This window comes from Panthera onca, chromosome A2 (assembly GCF_046562875.1).
Source record: "Panthera onca isolate mPanOnc1 chromosome A2, mPanOnc1 haplotype 2, whole genome shotgun sequence".
NCBI classification, from domain to species: domain Eukaryota; kingdom Metazoa; phylum Chordata; class Mammalia; order Carnivora; family Felidae; genus Panthera; species Panthera onca.
In genome coordinates this window covers 26,465,480-26,481,373 of record NC_138340.1, presented here as the reverse complement: position 1 = coordinate 26,481,373, position 15,894 = coordinate 26,465,480, and the positions used below count along the sequence as shown (strand labels likewise).

The 15,894-nt window shown below is 50.8% G+C and overlaps 1 protein-coding gene and 1 long non-coding RNA gene across 5 annotated transcripts in view; one reads left to right on the top strand and one right to left on the bottom strand.

The window, feature by feature from the left end:
* Positions 1–15,894, bottom strand: part of LOC144615699 (uncharacterized) — a 110,898-nt gene that overhangs the window by 83,885 nt on the left and 11,119 nt on the right. The window lies entirely within an intron of this gene.
* Positions 213–15,894, top strand: part of ACOX2 (acyl-CoA oxidase 2) — a 30,538-nt gene continuing 14,856 nt past the window's right edge. Inside the window, exons 1-13 of one of the 4 annotated variants that reach the window (XM_060631426.3) lie at positions 242–335; positions 478–585; positions 2,714–2,896; positions 3,295–3,457; positions 3,672–3,823; positions 4,238–4,345; positions 6,371–6,490; positions 6,804–6,919; positions 7,589–7,761; positions 9,992–10,154; positions 11,311–11,501; positions 12,945–13,124; positions 14,609–14,714. In XM_060631426.3, the coding sequence (XP_060487409.3) occupies positions 2,737–2,896; positions 3,295–3,457; positions 3,672–3,823; positions 4,238–4,345; positions 6,371–6,490; positions 6,804–6,919; positions 7,589–7,761; positions 9,992–10,154; positions 11,311–11,501; positions 12,945–13,124; positions 14,609–14,714 (1,632 nt within the window). In that variant the 5' untranslated portion in view covers positions 242–335; positions 478–585; positions 2,714–2,736. Of the gene's footprint in view, positions 336–477; positions 586–1,641; positions 1,866–2,376; positions 2,401–2,713; positions 2,897–3,294; positions 3,458–3,671; positions 3,824–4,237; positions 4,346–6,370; positions 6,491–6,803; positions 6,920–7,588; positions 7,762–9,991; positions 10,155–11,310; positions 11,502–12,944; positions 13,125–14,608; positions 14,715–15,894 lie in introns of those variants that run through there. The other 3 variants (XM_060631424.3, XM_060631425.3, XM_078442887.2) reach the window with 3 other exon arrangements.

Below are 15,894 nucleotides of genomic sequence, written 5' to 3'. Positions count from 1 at the left end.
AAATGGCTCTGAGACATAGGGCCAGGCAGGTGGAGAGAGGAAGAGGAAGATGAGGCTCAGCGGCTGATGCTCCATGGAGAAATCCTCCTGGACAGCTCTGGCTCTGGCACAGCATGGTCACACCCACTTGAAGACAGAGGGGCAGGGGAAAAACTTGAGCTTGGCAACAGTGAACCAGGGGCAACTGAGAGTGGACAGCCTGCCAAGTGTTGCCTTCAGTGTTTCCTGTTCCAGCTCATCCTAGGGGAGGAGAAAGGGGCTGGGCCACCCATAGGAAACCTAGGCCTTTCGCTAGAGAGGCCAGGTCAAGCCTGAAGGACAGACACAGGACACAGGTGAGCTGGGCCGAGAGACAGGGGAGGGACTGGGAGCCTGAGTACTGGGGACTAAGGACTGTCCCACCTGAGTAATGACCCTTCCCGCACTCCTAATGACTCTGAGCACTGCTTTCATTTCATTTCTACCCCTATTTCCTAGACCCTGCCTGTAGGCCAGGCCCTAGGATGCTAGGGTAATGCGACAATGGCCCCTGCCCCCTTGGACTTGACCCTATAATAGGGAAGGCAGCAATAAACAAGAACATAAGTGAGTAAATTACCTTGTATGTTAGAAGAAAAAGTAGAGCAGGGAGAGGAGGCGTGGGATTTTAAAGAGGGCAGTCAGGTGGGCCCCACTGAGAAGGTGATATTGAGCAAAGACTTGAAGGATGTAATGAGAGAGCCAAGAGGACATTTGTGGAAAGAGTGTTCCAGAAGAAGAGTTCCAGGCAGAGGATACAGCCTGGCAGAGGCTGGTTTTGGGGAGGCCTGGGCTGTTCAAGCACAGCAAAGAGACAGCAGCCGTTAGAGTGTAGAGCAGGAAGACAGGAGACCATTGAGGCAACCTTGCAGGGGTTCTGTGGGGGCAGATGATAGGGGCTCCTTGAACCCTCCAGGCCCCCTGTCAGACCCCCCACGGCCCTGCCATCTACTCAGGAGTTTTGATTTGGAAGCCTGCATACGAATCCCATTTGCCGTATGTGCTGCGTGACCTTACAGGGTCTCCTTCCTTCCCTTCCTGACCTCTCTGTAAAATGGTAAAAACAATACCTTATCTGTAGGGTTGTGGTGAAGAAGAAAGGGAATCAAAATAGTGGCTGCCTGCAGGAAAGAGTTACAGCAAGCCACATGAGAGCTAAGCTCATGGGATCCAAGGAAAAGCAGAAGTGGTCACCCAGGCACTCCCTGCCTTGGAAGGGGGACATTCGAGTAAATAAGCCATATTGTCTACTCTAATAGCCCCCAGGGGACAGCAAAGGGGCACTCAGTTCTTCCAGGGGTGCTGCTGTCACCAGGAAGACTTCTTAGAGGAAGGGTCCTTAGAGGCTGGGTCTCACCAGGAACACCAGGGGGAGGATGCCTGGGTGGCTCAGTCCGTTAAGCCACCAACTTTGGCTCAGGTCATGATCTCAGGGTTCAGTTTGTGAGTTTGAGGCCCCCATTGGGCTCTGTGCTCACAGCTCAGAGCCTGGAGCCTGATTCAGATTCTTTATCTCGCTCTCTCTCTGCCCTCCCCTGTTCACACTCTGTCTCTCTCTCAAAACTAAATAAACATTAAAAATTATTTAAAAAACAAAATAGTCCTTTAAAAAAAAAAACACTGGGGGAAATAGCAGAGGCACAGGGCAGGAGGAGAGGGGTAGTCCCCACCCAGGTGTGGAGGTAAGCTGAAACAGGACAAAGGGCAGTGCAGGGAGCATGGACTCTCTTCTACAAGCAGTGGACACTAAGGGACAAATTCCAAGCAGCAGAGGGAAACAACGTGACTACAGTTTAAGAGCTCAGCCTGGCAGCCAGGAGAACAGACAGTCAAGACACTGAGGCCAGGTGAGAGGTGATGGCGGCCTGGGGGATAGACATGGGGATGGAACAAATGGATTTGAGATACCTAAGAAGCAGAATGGACCATATCCGGTGGTTGTCTTACAGTGGGGTGAGAGGAGCTTCTGAGAGTCTGAGGGTTTGCTGCAAAGAATACAGGTTCAGCCTGGCTGTGGGGGATGCACAGGGTCCCAGGGGGAACACTTCCCAGGTCAGAGGCAAGCTTCCTCCCCTCAAAGCTCACAGAAATGGGCCAAATGAGCCCAAGACTTATACGACCACAGGTCCCTCCCTACAGTGAGTCCCCTTGGCAGGGCCATAGCACAGACAGAGCATGTGCTCTGTGGTCAGACCCTGTCCAACTCTTGGCCACCTCCCACTGTGTGGCTAGAGGCCACACGCTCAAGCTCACCAAAATATTTTTTACGTGTGTGAAGTTAACTTTTTGTGAGAACTTCCCCAGGCAATTCTTGTGAACACACATTGCAGTGGATAGAGCATGAGCTCTGTGATCAGATCTTGCCCAAATCTCCACAAACAGGTACTGAACTACCATTTACTGAGCAATTATTGCATGCAATTCCAGCCAAGTGCTCGCAGGCAGCACGGTAGGGTACGGTGGCACTCAAATACTTAAGGGGGGTTAGTTCCCTATGCTAAGCAGCCCCTGACGGACACTAAGCTCTGGACACTTCCTGTGTTCCCCCTGGGACCCCTGTGCATCCCCCACAGCCAGGCTGAACCTGTATTCTTCGCAGCAAACCCTGCACACATTCTTAGCAACCCCCCCACCCCCCACGGCCTCCACAACCACCAAGGCTCAGAGCAGCGAGGCCAGAAGTATCTCTCCTCAGGCACCAAGCAGATCCCAGCTAGGATGGGCAGCCCAGTGCACCGAGTGTCCCTGGGGGATACCTGGAGCAGGCAAGTGCACCCCGACATAGAGTGTGAGAGGAACATACAGTCTTTCAACGTGGAACGGCTCACCAACATCCTTGATGGCGGAGCCAAGAACACTGCACTCCGGAGGAAAGTTGGTAAGAAGAGGCTGGGATGCTTTTCTTGGAAGAAGAGCCCTTCGCTAGCAGTCCCAACTTCAAATAACAAATTTGATCTCAAAATCTCACCGTTAGAGATTCATTCCTTTGGGCTCTAAAGACGTCTTAAACCTGTTCGTATTCCCTGAGCCCACCTGAAGGATAGAAGAGTCCTAGGCAGCAGAAGACCTGGGTGCTGGTCCTTATTCTGCCACTGCATAGCTTTGTAATCTTGGGCAAGTCACTTTCCCTCCTCGGGTGCTTGGTCATTGTGTCTGTAAAATGATAGTAATGTCTGACTTCCTTTCCACGTCCATGAGGCAAGCGGGTGGGAAGATCTGAAGGTGCCAGGAACCTCACCCAGATCTCTAAGCCTTCTGTTCTTTGTTTTTTGGAAGAGAGCATCATCCACAGTGATCCAAAATGCAGCCTGAAGGATAATTATTTCATGACCCAGAATGAATGTTATGAGGCCGCCGTTCAGAGGAAATTCCACATCCAGACAATAGCAAAGTGCCTGGGCTGGTCGGAAAACAGTCCTGAATTATTTTACGCTTACAGGTACTCACTCCCAGGGTAGCTCCACCAGAGAGGAATCTACCTGGGATCACCTGGAAACCCTTAACCCCATGAGTGATTTTCCCCTACTTTAAAGGCAGTGGCTGTCGGGAAAGCAGGATGGCAGGTGCCCCTTCCCTCCTGCATGCTGCCAGGCTGATGGTACCGGGTCCCTGTCTCCAAGGCACTACTCAACCACTGCATCTCTCCCCAACAGAGCCGTTTCTGGAGAAGTGGCCTTAAATATACACAGCCTTTTCCTGAAAGCCCTCAGGAGCCTGGGCTCAGAGGAGCAGATTGCCAAATGGGCCCCACTCTGCAATAATTTACAGATCATCACAACATACGCCCAGACAGAACTGGGACACGGTGAGCCAGGGCTCCTGACGCTGTGTACAGGTTGTGCAAGGTTCCGGAGAGCCCATTCACATCTCAGTGGTCAGACATTGTACAGATTTCATGTGAAAACATTCCAGCGGGTGGCAGGCAAGGGTCTTGAAGGAGGAGGTACCTTTTTCTAATTTACACAAACAGGTTGTATGAGCTAGCAATGGGCAAGTCATTCCTTCTGGAAATGTCAGCGACCATCCCTTGTCATGGGCTGGCCATGTGTCCCCCTCACAGCCCACAGGTGAAAGAGGAGAGATGCCTGAGGGTACAGCAGGGAGCTCCCCCCACCCCAGACTAGGCGGGTGCCTGGCAGTTCCAGGCCCACCAGGACACTCCTCCCCAGGTGAGATGCCTACCCTGGCCCCATGTCTAACTCCCCTCCTTGATTCCAAGGGACATATCTTCAGGGCCTGGAGACTGAAGCCACCTATGATGCAGCCACCCAGGAGTTTGTGATACACAGCCCCACGATGACTGCCACCAAATGGTGGCCTGGGGACCGTGAGTATCCATCGCCCCCCCCCCCGCCAGCCCCATCCGTCCCCAGTGAGAACAAAGTTGGACAGCAGAATAGCACTGGCTCTGATTCCAGTGCACCTTGGATTGATGCCCTGGTCTAGGCTAGTGACCTTGAGCAAATCAATTCACTTTCTTGAACTTCAGGGTCTCACTTTAAACAGGTGGGATGTGAATAATTTCATCAGCGAGCAGCTGAGAGGCCTCCAAGGGAACTTTGAAGTAGCTGAGGAAACCAACTCAACTGTGGGGAATGAGGGCCAAGGCCTCTCTCACAAGCATGCTGCCCCCACACAGACGCCACGCATGCGCGCGCACACACACACACACACACACACACACACACACACACACATCACAGAACCACAGCCTAGTCCCAGGCACTCTCCACAACCCCAGGTCCTCTCATCGCCCAGGTTAATGATTAGGCTTCCATTCGATCACACAGTTAGAGAGAAAAACATCGCTCCCTGCCGCTGCTCCAGACACGGAGGAAGGCAGGCTCAGAGCCGGGTCACTGGCACCACACTGCCCCCGGTGGCCACCAGGTGGCGACCACACCTTGCTTCCCTGAAGCTCTGATTTCCTGAGAGGGGGCACCACCAAAGCCCTCTTCCCCAGATGTGACAACACACCTCCGATGGCACTTCCAGACCCATTTGATGAACACTTACATGGGGAAGAAAACACAATGAATATGAGGAATACAACTAAACACAAAGAGACAGGCGAGAGATCAGCAGAGAGGGAGAAAGATTGAGACAGAGAGAATTCCGAGAAATAAGGGAGCTACAGGAGAGCGCAATGAGAGAGAGGGAGGGAATGGATGTCAGATGTCTGATGTCAGAGCCACAGAAAAAAAGAAACCACATTTGCAATCAGGCTAGGTTGAAATCCCAATTCTGCCCCCTCCTGGCCAGTGACCTTGAGCACATCACTCTCCTCTCTGAGCTTCAGTTTCCTGACCTGGAAAATGGGGCTCATCGGTAATACCTGCCCTGCAAGAACTGGAAAGCATCAGCACAGGGTCCGGCACCACCTGGATATTGAGAAATGGCAATTATCTGTATTCATTATTATTAGGTGGATGATAGATTCATTTATAGACTTTTGAGGACAGAAAAAACAAAAAGCTTGCTCATTCCACAGTGCCTTTTGCAAAACACTGCTGGATTTATCTGGCTCTTTGGGGGGCAGTTCCCCCTCTCTGGGATCAGTGACTTTTTGAGGCCACAAAGGCGCCCATCGGCTGGGATGGGGAGAGGGAAACAGAGCACACCTCTCCCTGTGGTAAGGGACCAGTTTTCTCACCACGGATCCTGACATGCGCATTCCTGCAGCTCTGATGTATAGACCCTATCTCCCAGATTCCCAAGAAAATGACTCAATATCTCCAGCAGCCTCCTTGAGCCTCCCGACCCTGTGTACTGTGCCTGTGTACTGTGGGGTGGTTGCTCCACAAACCTGACACTTAGAACCCCTGAACCTCCAGCCACCGAATGGCTGTCATAAAGCCCTCCAACCCAGTGCACTCTAGAGCCAGACAATCCCATTAAAGTGCTCTGGACTGTTCCAGTCACTTCCAAGGAGGAGTCAGGGTGAGTCAAGGGATATCCTGAAAAAGCATTGCTTTGCTACCCTAGATGCTATCTCTTCCTCTTCCTGGCCCCACAAAGCCAAGCCAGCCCTCAAGCTTCTGAGCACACCGCTCCCTTTGCCTTGCCCTCCCTGCCCTGTGTGCCCTCCTCCCCTGGAAAATACCCCTTACCCTTCAGGCTCCTTGTGCATCCTCCTCTGACCCACACCATTTGTGAAGGCAGATCAAACAAACCCTATCCTGGCCTCATAGAGTGCCCTGCCCTGCCCCATGCCACCACACTGGTCCTCCTAACCCATTACAGACTGGACCCACATCCAGGCTCCTGATGAGGAGAGTCAGCCTGCCTGCTCTGTACACCAAGTCCTCCTACACCAGAGATCATGCTGGGCCTCTCGTGTTTCTGCCCTCAGTGGGACGGTCAGCCACCCACGCCTTGGTCCAGGCCCAGCTGATCTGCTCAGGAGCCCGGCAGGGAATGCACGCCTTTATTGTGCCCATCCGGAGCCTTGAGGACCACACCCCACTGCCAGGTAAGCCCATGTGACTCCCAGGACCCCTGCCAGGACGGCCTCCCTGTCCTAAGGCCCCAGAGGTCATGGGAGAAGCTAGAACATGTCTCCCTTGGTCAGGGAGGAGTCCGGTTGGACAGCCCTCATGCTAACTGGCTGGGTGAACTTAAGCAAGAATCAGCACCCAATCTGACCTCAGCCTGGTCCCCTGCAAAACAGGTATAAAACCCCAATGTCACAGGCTGCCGTGAGGCTCAGAGGAACTGGAACGTGTGTGTGGTACCCCACACAAAGTACTTGGCTGATAGATGTTCCCGTCTCCATCTCCTTCTAGGAATCACTGTTGGAGACATTGGGCCCAAGATGGGCTTTGACTATACAGACCATGGCTTCTTGCGACTGGACCATGTGCGGATCCCCAGAGACAACATGCTGAGTCGCTTTACACAGGTGGGGGTCCTGGAGATGCTGCAAACTTATGCTGCCTGGAGAGGGGATGGTGGCCCCCTGCAGATTGCTGCTGTCTCTGGGTCCTCCCCCATAGGGCAGAGAAGCAGACCCCACCTCAGAGAGGCTCTGGTATCCCACAGATCTGTGTAAAAACCCAGTTTAGAAGCAGTGTGATATTGGGCAAGTCACTTGGCCTACCTGAGCCTCAGAGTTACCACGGGTAAATGGGAAGGTAGAGCAGTCATGGGGTAGGGTGGCAAAGCAATGTGAGAAGAGGGAAGGGCTGAGAGTGAAAGCGTATTTACCTGCAGTGAGGCCTAGACACAGCCAATCACAGACCGGACACTGGCCAGGTGTTAGAGGAAGTTCTGGAGGTCCCCATCTTGCCAGGCATTACCTTTAAGCTGTGGATGTGGGGGAGGTCCTAGGTGTCCAAGGTGAGGAGCTGTGAACCAAGGCACTTAGGGCAGTGGCTGTTTCGCAAAAAGCACGGGTGTGTTTAACAATCAGCGCGGCCACACCAGCACGCTCTGGCTGGTAGTCGGCCATCTGTCCCAGGTGAGCGGTTTGAGGACTGTGGTGCCTGCAGGGCATGAAGCCCATAGTTATGGGTATAGGACAGTCTGGGGAGTCTTGGCTCAGACTCAACACCTGCCTTTGGCCCACCAGGTCTTGCCAGATGGCACCTACCTCAAGCTCGGAAAATTGCAGATCAACTACCTTTCCATGGTGATAACACGGGTGAATCTGCTCTGGGGCGAGGTACTACCCATTCTGCAGAAGGCCTGTGTCATCGCCATTCGCTACTCGGTCATCCGCCGGCAGTCCCGCCTCCGGCCCAGGCAAGATGCACCCACAGGCTGACCACTACAGACAGAACTAGCTCTGATTCCCACAGCACCTGCCCCCTGCTGCCACCCCTCTGCCAGAGTGGGGTGCTGGGAATACACATCACCCCCGTAACACACACGCAACACCTGCCCAGACCTAGCCCATCTGGCCATGTCTGTAGGGTCTCTGTTGGCTCCCTCTAACCCCTGGCTGATTGGCTGCCCATCCTGTGTCTGTCAGTGTCTGACCCCATGGGGTTTCTGTGAGATCATTTGTCTTTGGCCTGGACCATCAGATCTAACTCAGTCTGTCTGTCCAAGTCCAACTGGGTCCTACCCGGCTATGACCAGCTGAGTGTGTCTGGGTCAGCCGCTTGCCAAACTGCAGGTGACTGTGGCTTCTGAGTTTGTTCTGTCAGGATGTGAGTGATTGTGTCTGGAAAAGCCCAACTGTCATACCAGACAGTATACGGCTGAAGTCGGTTCTGTCTGGCTGGAACTGTCAGCATCCTGTGGTATGTCCAAGTCTGGATCCATTTTGTTGTATGTGACTGTGTCAAGCTAATCCTCCCTCTGCCCTATGGGACCAAATAGCCAACTACTCTCTGTTTTTTAACATGTGTATGTGTACCCATGCATATGCATGCCTGTGGAAATGCACACAATTGCCAGATTCAGCAAAAGAAAATACAGGACTGCCTGTAAACGGCAAATAATTTTGCTGTAAACAGAAAATAATATACAACCACTATGTCCCACATGGGGACATGCACCCAGGATGTGGCAACATGGAGCTGAGCATATGGTGCCCCAGTGAGCATGGCAGGGGAGGTACAGCCATAACTGATTCAACTAGTGGTGCTGAGGGATGGGCTTCAACCTGCCAGTTCTTGTCCCAACTCTGCCAAGTGACCCTGGGCAAGTCCTTTGCCCTCTCTGGGCCTCATTTTTTTCACCTGTAATGTGAAGATGAGAGAACTTCCAGCCCAAGAACCTGGCGATGTTTCATGCCATGGACTGAAGGATCCAGCAGTCTAAGCAAAATGGACTGCAGGTCAGATGCCAGGCAGACCTGGGTGGACCACAGCTAGGCCACTTGCCAGCTGTGGGAGCTTATGCTAGTCACCCCACCTCTTTGTCCCTCAACTTCCTCACCTACGACACAGGGTGACAAGAGCAATCTTTCAGGGCAGTGCTAAGAGTAAAAAGCAACAAAGCATGCCAGGCCTGTAGCCCAGGACCCTTTCCTCTGGCAAACCCAGGGTCCCTGTGCTGGCCCGGGCTTCAGATTCCTGGGGTTAGGGAGTCTTCTCTGGAGGACAGGGGTGCCAGGGAAAGGTGCTGCTGCCGTCCCATCCAGACTTCAGTTTTCTGGGTTGCAGAAGTGTCCCAAGTATGGTTATAATAGTATGTGTCTAAGTGAGGGGTTGCTGACCTGAGTTCCTCCCAGAGAGCCATGGGAGGCTCCTCACATTCATGCTTTCTTTTAATCCACAAAATAGTTACTCCAGGCCCCTTCATGCTGGATACAGTCTCGGGCACTGAAGACACAGCAACAGACAAGGCAAATACAGTCCCTACCTTAGGATTCCATCAGACCCAAGTTCACATCCTCAGAGTTACTGATTAGGCTCGATGTACCTCCCAGCACATACAATGTGTACCTGGACTTTGAAAGGTCAAGTTTCAAATCATCAGGGGTACAAGACCACAACCCTTTACTTGAAATCCTTGGGACCAAATATGTTGGAATTCATAACTTTCAGATTTTAGCAGGATAATATGGTGCATATGCTGTAATTTTGTAAACTTCCCCCATAAGGGGCAACATCCATAAGCAAACATGTCAATATTTCTGCAGAGAATTTTGTGGATATTCATGTTAGATAGAATTTTAAGATCATTAATAACTTCATGTCAGTTCAGGTCAAGTTTTGCAGTGAGTTATAAAAAACTATCAGGTTTTTAAAATTTATTTGAGAGAGCAAAAGCGAGCGAGGGAGAGAGGCAGGGAGGGAGTAGGAGAGAGAAAACCTCAAGCAGGCTCTGCACTGTCAGCCACATGTGGGGCTTGAACCATGAGATCATGACCTGAGCTGAAATCAAGAATCAGATGTTTAACCAACAGGTGCCCCCCCCACAAAAGCTATCAGTTTTTAAGTATTTTATGGGACTGGGGATATGGGAAGTGGGGAGGTGGCATGTAGCAATCTTCTAAACCTTCTTCTTTTCTTCCACTCAGTGACCCAGAGGCAAAAGTCCTGGACCACCAGACACAGCAGCAGAAACTCTTTCCTCAGCTGGCCACAGTCTATGCATTCCATTTCCTGACAAAAAACCTCTTGGAATTCTTCCACAGCTCCTATGATGCCATTCTGAACAGAGACTTCAGCGTCCTGCCTGAGGTACCTGCTATCTGCTGGGGGTGGAGGGGTGGGGTGCAGGAGCTGGGAAATGGCTGAAATTGTTCTCATCACTGGGATGCAGCCACAGCCCTGTTCCCACAGGCTCCTTCTACTATCTCCTCTCAGCCTTCCAACATCCCAGGGCACGCAGGGTGAACTGTACCTTGACATATAAATCCACCTACATCTGGCCTCCAGAAAGCTCCAAAAATGTTAGAGGGAATAATCACACATAATACATACAACACAGGAGCACAATCCCTGGTGTGTATTTGAAATCTAAAAAGCCCCCCAAAATTACAGTCATTGAGAACACATTTGGTGGCACAATTTGACCTGAATTGATCTGATTTATCCCACTGGACGTATATACATTTTGCAGCAGAAATATTAATGAGTTTGATCACTAAGGCTGCCCCAGACTCTTCTGAGTATTATATATAATCTACCTTAAATGCCCTGCTTTAGCTTTCTAAAATTCAAAAAACATTGATTCCAAAATACATCCGGCCCCAAGGGTCTCAGATAAAGGACCAAGGACTTAGATATACTGTAACATTTAGTCCACCAGACCCTGGGCTTCATAAGCATAGCTTCATTAATTCTCAATTGTAGAGCAGGCAGCATTTTATATTCCCATTTTACAGATTAGGAAAGTGAAGCACAGAGAGGTTAAGGAACATAACCTTCCTCCCAAGGACTTAAAAGTCTGAAAGATAGGTTAAAGGCTTTCAAGAACCAAAAGCTCAAACCAGGTCTGCAGCCTGGAAGCTCCTCGTACAACCCAGGCCAGTGGGCTGGTGGTGGACCTCCACTCTCACAGGACAGCTCTCCAACAACCCCACTTGACCAGCAAAATCTGCAACTCCTGGATGATGGTGAGCCCAGTCCTGGAAGCACCCTCTTCCAGGGATCCTGGAGACACTGGCCTGGACAGTTTTCCTTTGTCTTTACTACAGCTACATTGCGTCATTGTGTGATCTTGGGCAAGTCACATAACATCTCTGAGTCTCAGCCTTCTCAGTCATAAAGTTGAGAGCTGAGGAAACAATCTTATGTCACGGGGTTGTCATGGACATATAGCAGGTTGTATGAGCGGTAAGCATGGTTGTTACCGGAGGGCCCCCTTACTTGCCCTGACCCCCTGTTCTCACAGCTTCATGCACTGAGCTCAGGAATCAAGGCCATGGTGTCAGACTTGTGCAGCTGGGGGACTGAGCTGTGCCGCAAAGCCTGCGGTGGCCATGGCTACTCGAAGCTGAGTGGCCTGCCCTCACTGGTCACCAGAGTGACAGCCGCCTGCACCTATGAGGGTGACAACACTGTGCTCTACCTGCAGATGGCCAGGTAAGGCCCCTGCGTGGGTTGAAGCGGCAGCCGATGTCCATGGTGGGAACGGATGCTGGGCAGGGCCATGCGGAGACCACCCAACCAACCCACACAGTCTGGATCCCGCCCATCCTGAGCTTTAGGAAGGCTGGAGAAGAGTGCAGCTTTCCCTTGCTTCACATTCTTCGGTGGCTCCCCACTGCTAGTGGGAAAATGCTACACTGCCCGCCCCCATCCCCACTCCCCCCACCTCCCTTCCCCAGCTGGCCAAGTTTCCTCTTTCCCAGCACGGACTTCACGAAGGCTCCCTTCCCTCCCCCGAATACTCTGGCCTGGCCTGCTGGGCCTGCTGCTGTAAGCGGCTCATTCTGCGGGGCGCTGCTTAGATGCCCACCCTGACCCTCCCACTCAACACCATCCGAGTGTCTCTTCTCGGTGAGCCAGATCTCCTGGGGCCTTGCCCACCAACTGTCCTCAGGATTAGCACAGGGCCTGCTCACGGAAGCTCCCACCTGAGAGGCAGGAAGGGACCCAGGATTCGCGACCGACAAGTGGTGGCTTCTGTTCATTCTCTTCTGTCTGTGGGGGCTCGGACTGACCAGGCCTTTCACATTTATCTATCCTCGGGTGACTCAACAGGGCACATGTTTCCCCATGCAAGGAGAAAGGGCTTGCTAGCAAACAGGCTATATAATATTCTTGAAAAAATTTATAATATGTAGTATTATGGTGCTTTTTTTTTTTTTAATTATAAGGGGGATACAGTATCATGTATTAGAAATTCTGTGTCCCACATTATAAAAGCAATACAAATATTTTCTCAGTTTTCACAAACCTTCTATCAGGTGAGTATTATTATCCCCATCTAAATATGGAGACACTGAGGCCAAGGGAGGTGAAGTAACTTCCACAAGCATCACAGAGGTCTCAACAGAGCTGCCTGGGAATCCAGGATTGGCTGAGCCCAGAGCCTATAAGCACTGGATCATCACAGGAAAGAAGCCGAGAGTCACCTGTAATTCTCCCACTCGTGTTAGCCTTCTTACACCTATCCTTTCTCAAGTAAGAAAATTTAATCTCTGCTGCCACTGTACAATTCAGCATAAATCCCCAAATCACAAGATCCTAACCAGAAGAATAAATTCTGTTTGCTCAGATACCAGAAAGGTTTCGGTTCAGGATCTGAGTGTCTACCCAGCTCTGCAGTTCCAGCCTCCTTTCACTGTGGAAGAAACCACAGTCTCAGGGTGCATGGCCCTGAGGGCCTCACAGCTGGGGAGGTGGGGGGGGGGGAGGGCTTTGGGGTGAGGATAACCATCAGGAGGGACCAGGCAAGAAACTGCATGGTCCTGGTTCTCCTATAGGGAGTCTAAGAGTGTGTGTTTTTGGAGATAGGGGCGCTGGTCTATCCCACAGGGCTCCCGCTGCTCACTGGCTCCCACCCCCACCCCCCACCCCCAGGTTTCTGGAGAAAAACTACCTGCTAGCTCAGGCATCCCAAGACTCCACATCGCAGAGGTCTCTCCCTCAGTCTGTTGCGTACCTGACTGCACCTGACCTGGCCAGGTGCCCAGCCCAGAAAGCAGCTGACTTCCTCCACCCACAACTCTACACCACGGCCTGGGCACACGTGGCAGCCAGGTGAGCAAGAAATTGGCCATTCCACTTGGGGACGGGCTCCTTCCTACACTAGGGCCTTTGGGATGGGATGGGTGAGCATTCATGCATACTCCTCTAAAAAGCACCCCCTTCCCCAACCTCAGTCCTCTCAGTTCCTGTCACCGTGGGCAGAGAAGGGGAAGTCACATCCATCAGCCACCATCACTTCCCCATCCTCATTGAGCTAGTGGGACATCACCCCTCTGGCCAGTGCAAGGAACTTTTTATATCTATAGGTTTTTACTGTGATTTGCAATGCAACGAATGTACCATGTGTAAGTACCACATCAGTATGTAAATACCAACAAATAAATAAAAGTAAACACCAATATTCATAGAGGCCCTAATACCCCAACCTGTGGTTCCCAGGATAGTTAATAATTGTTTCAAAATCATGAGCAACTCTGGACATTCATTTATTTATTCCACAAATATTAAATTCCTACAATGTGCTAGGCACTGTTCTAGGTACTACAGATCTATTAGTAAACCAGTCAAGAAAAGCCTAAGCCTCACAGATCTAATATTTTAGTTAGGGGAGGTAGAGAGTGCAAAATAAGGCTGTTCAGGGTAATTAAAATGCCATTATACTGACTTTTGCTTGGACCTCAATGTGACATCTGTTTATCTATTCCCTGACAAGAAAAAAAATAAATATCGCTTAATAAACAGTTTGCTTTGCATACAAATTCCAAGGATCATGAGCGGATGGTCAGGAAATAGAAAATAAAAGGAAAAGGTTAAGTAAATGGCAAATGACCAATTTAGTGGTTTGGAGAACAAGGGTTTGTTTGGTTTTCTTTTCTTGCCTTTTAAGTTTCCTTAGGAAGAACCTGAAACAGACTGGGTGACTGACAGGCCTCACTAGCCTTTACAGGAAAACCACTGTCTTTGCTCAGCCACAGAAGTTACTGGTATCAGGATGGTGTCTGCATTAGAAAGGAGGGTCAGTGCCTGCCCTAGAGTGCTCAGGCTTTACAGGTCAGAGGTTAAGCTGCTAGTTATGTGACTCTGGACCAGTTAGTTACTAGTTATGTGACCCTGGACCAGTTAGTTAACCAGTTTGGGACTCAGTTTTCCCCATTGTAAATTGGGAATGCCTACCCTTAAAAGGGTTCAAGAAAGGGGCACCTGGATGGCTCAGTTGGCTAAGCGTCTCTCGGTTTCAGCTCAGGCTCGGGTCATTATCTCATGATTCACGAGCTGGAGCCTATTTGGGATTCTCTCTCTCTTCCTTTCTCTGCCCCTCCCCTGCTCAAGCTCTCTCTCTCCAAATAAATATTCAAAAAAAATTTTTAAGAGTTAAAGAGATAATGTGTAGCATTTAGCCTTATAACACAAATAGTCAATAAATGGGAATTACTGTATTTCTATTTCTGAGGGACCCCAGGCAGCCTGAGACCAAACTCCACCAGTCCCTTTCCCACTCAGTCAGGAAGCTGAACCTTTTTTTCTTTGGCCTTCAGGCTCATAAAGGACTCAGTGCATCACTTGCAGACTCTGATGCAGTCCGGGGCTGACAGGTATGAGGCATGGAACCAGACCACTGTCATGCACGTCCAGGCTGCTAAGGTGAGCTGCCCATCAGCTGAAGCTCCAACTGAAAGGGGCCTATTTGGTTTCCCCAGCAGGCCACCATGCTGAGAAAATCTGAGCTCTGCCATTATTCCCCAGCCCTGCTCAGTGGCTGCCCTCATTTCACTTCCAAGGCTTTTGTGCAGGGTATTTTAATTAAAGGACTTAATTCCAAAGCAATCTTGCTGACAGCTCTTAGGGAAAAAAAAAATGTAATGAGGCAGTGTTATTGGATTTGCTTCAGGTTGTTCAAATATTTCCTCCCAGATAGAAAAGCAGGTGAAGTCTCCCCTTAGCCCCACAGGCAATCCTTAGATGTCTGTTTCAATTTCTACTATGTTTTGTGTTTGTGCATAATTCACATTCAGTCAGCAAATATTTGACCACCCCCTCAACACCAGGCATCGGGCTGGGCACTGTGAGACACAGGCTGCCACAGGATCCCAGAGATGTACGTCTCTACCCAGCTTGAGGACCACAAAGTCTTCCCAGAAGTGGCATGTAGGCCAAGACTTCCAGGATGAGCTGAAATTAGCCAGCCAAAGGGTAGAGGCTGTGGTTTTGGAAACGAAGATTTCCTGGCAAAGGGAACAGCAGGTGAAGAAGGAAGAGGCAAGAAAAGGCATGGTGCTTGAGAAAATACAGATCCTCAAGGAGGAGCTACAGGAGGAAGCCTGAAAGCAGAAGAGGAAGGCAGGTTGGGGAGGAGAAAAGATAGGCTAGGCCTGGGACCTTCTGCATCACTGCGAGAAGTTTGGTTTTGTTTTCATTGCAATGGGACATCTTTGCAGACTTTGTATCAGGGGAGTGAGGTGATGAGAGTTTCATTGTAGAAGAGACATGCAGGCTGCCTAGGGAGCAATGGGGGCCAGTCAGGAGCAGGCAGCAGCAGTCTGGGCAAGGACTGAGGGTGGTCCCAACCATGAACCTGGCAGAGGGCATGGAGAAAAGTGAGTGGATGCAGACATATTAAGAGCGCAGAAGTAAGGAACAAGTCTCAGAGAGTAACGGGGTGAGAAAGAGCTCGAGCTTAGGCAGCTGGCACTCTGACCCTACCTACAGCTGGAAAACCCATGGTGAACACTTCAATCCTCAGGCATCAGGCCCAGGAAATGGCAGGAAAGCCCAAAGAAGTGTTTGGTAGCAGCCCTCACTCGGCAGGCTGGGCATGAGCGCC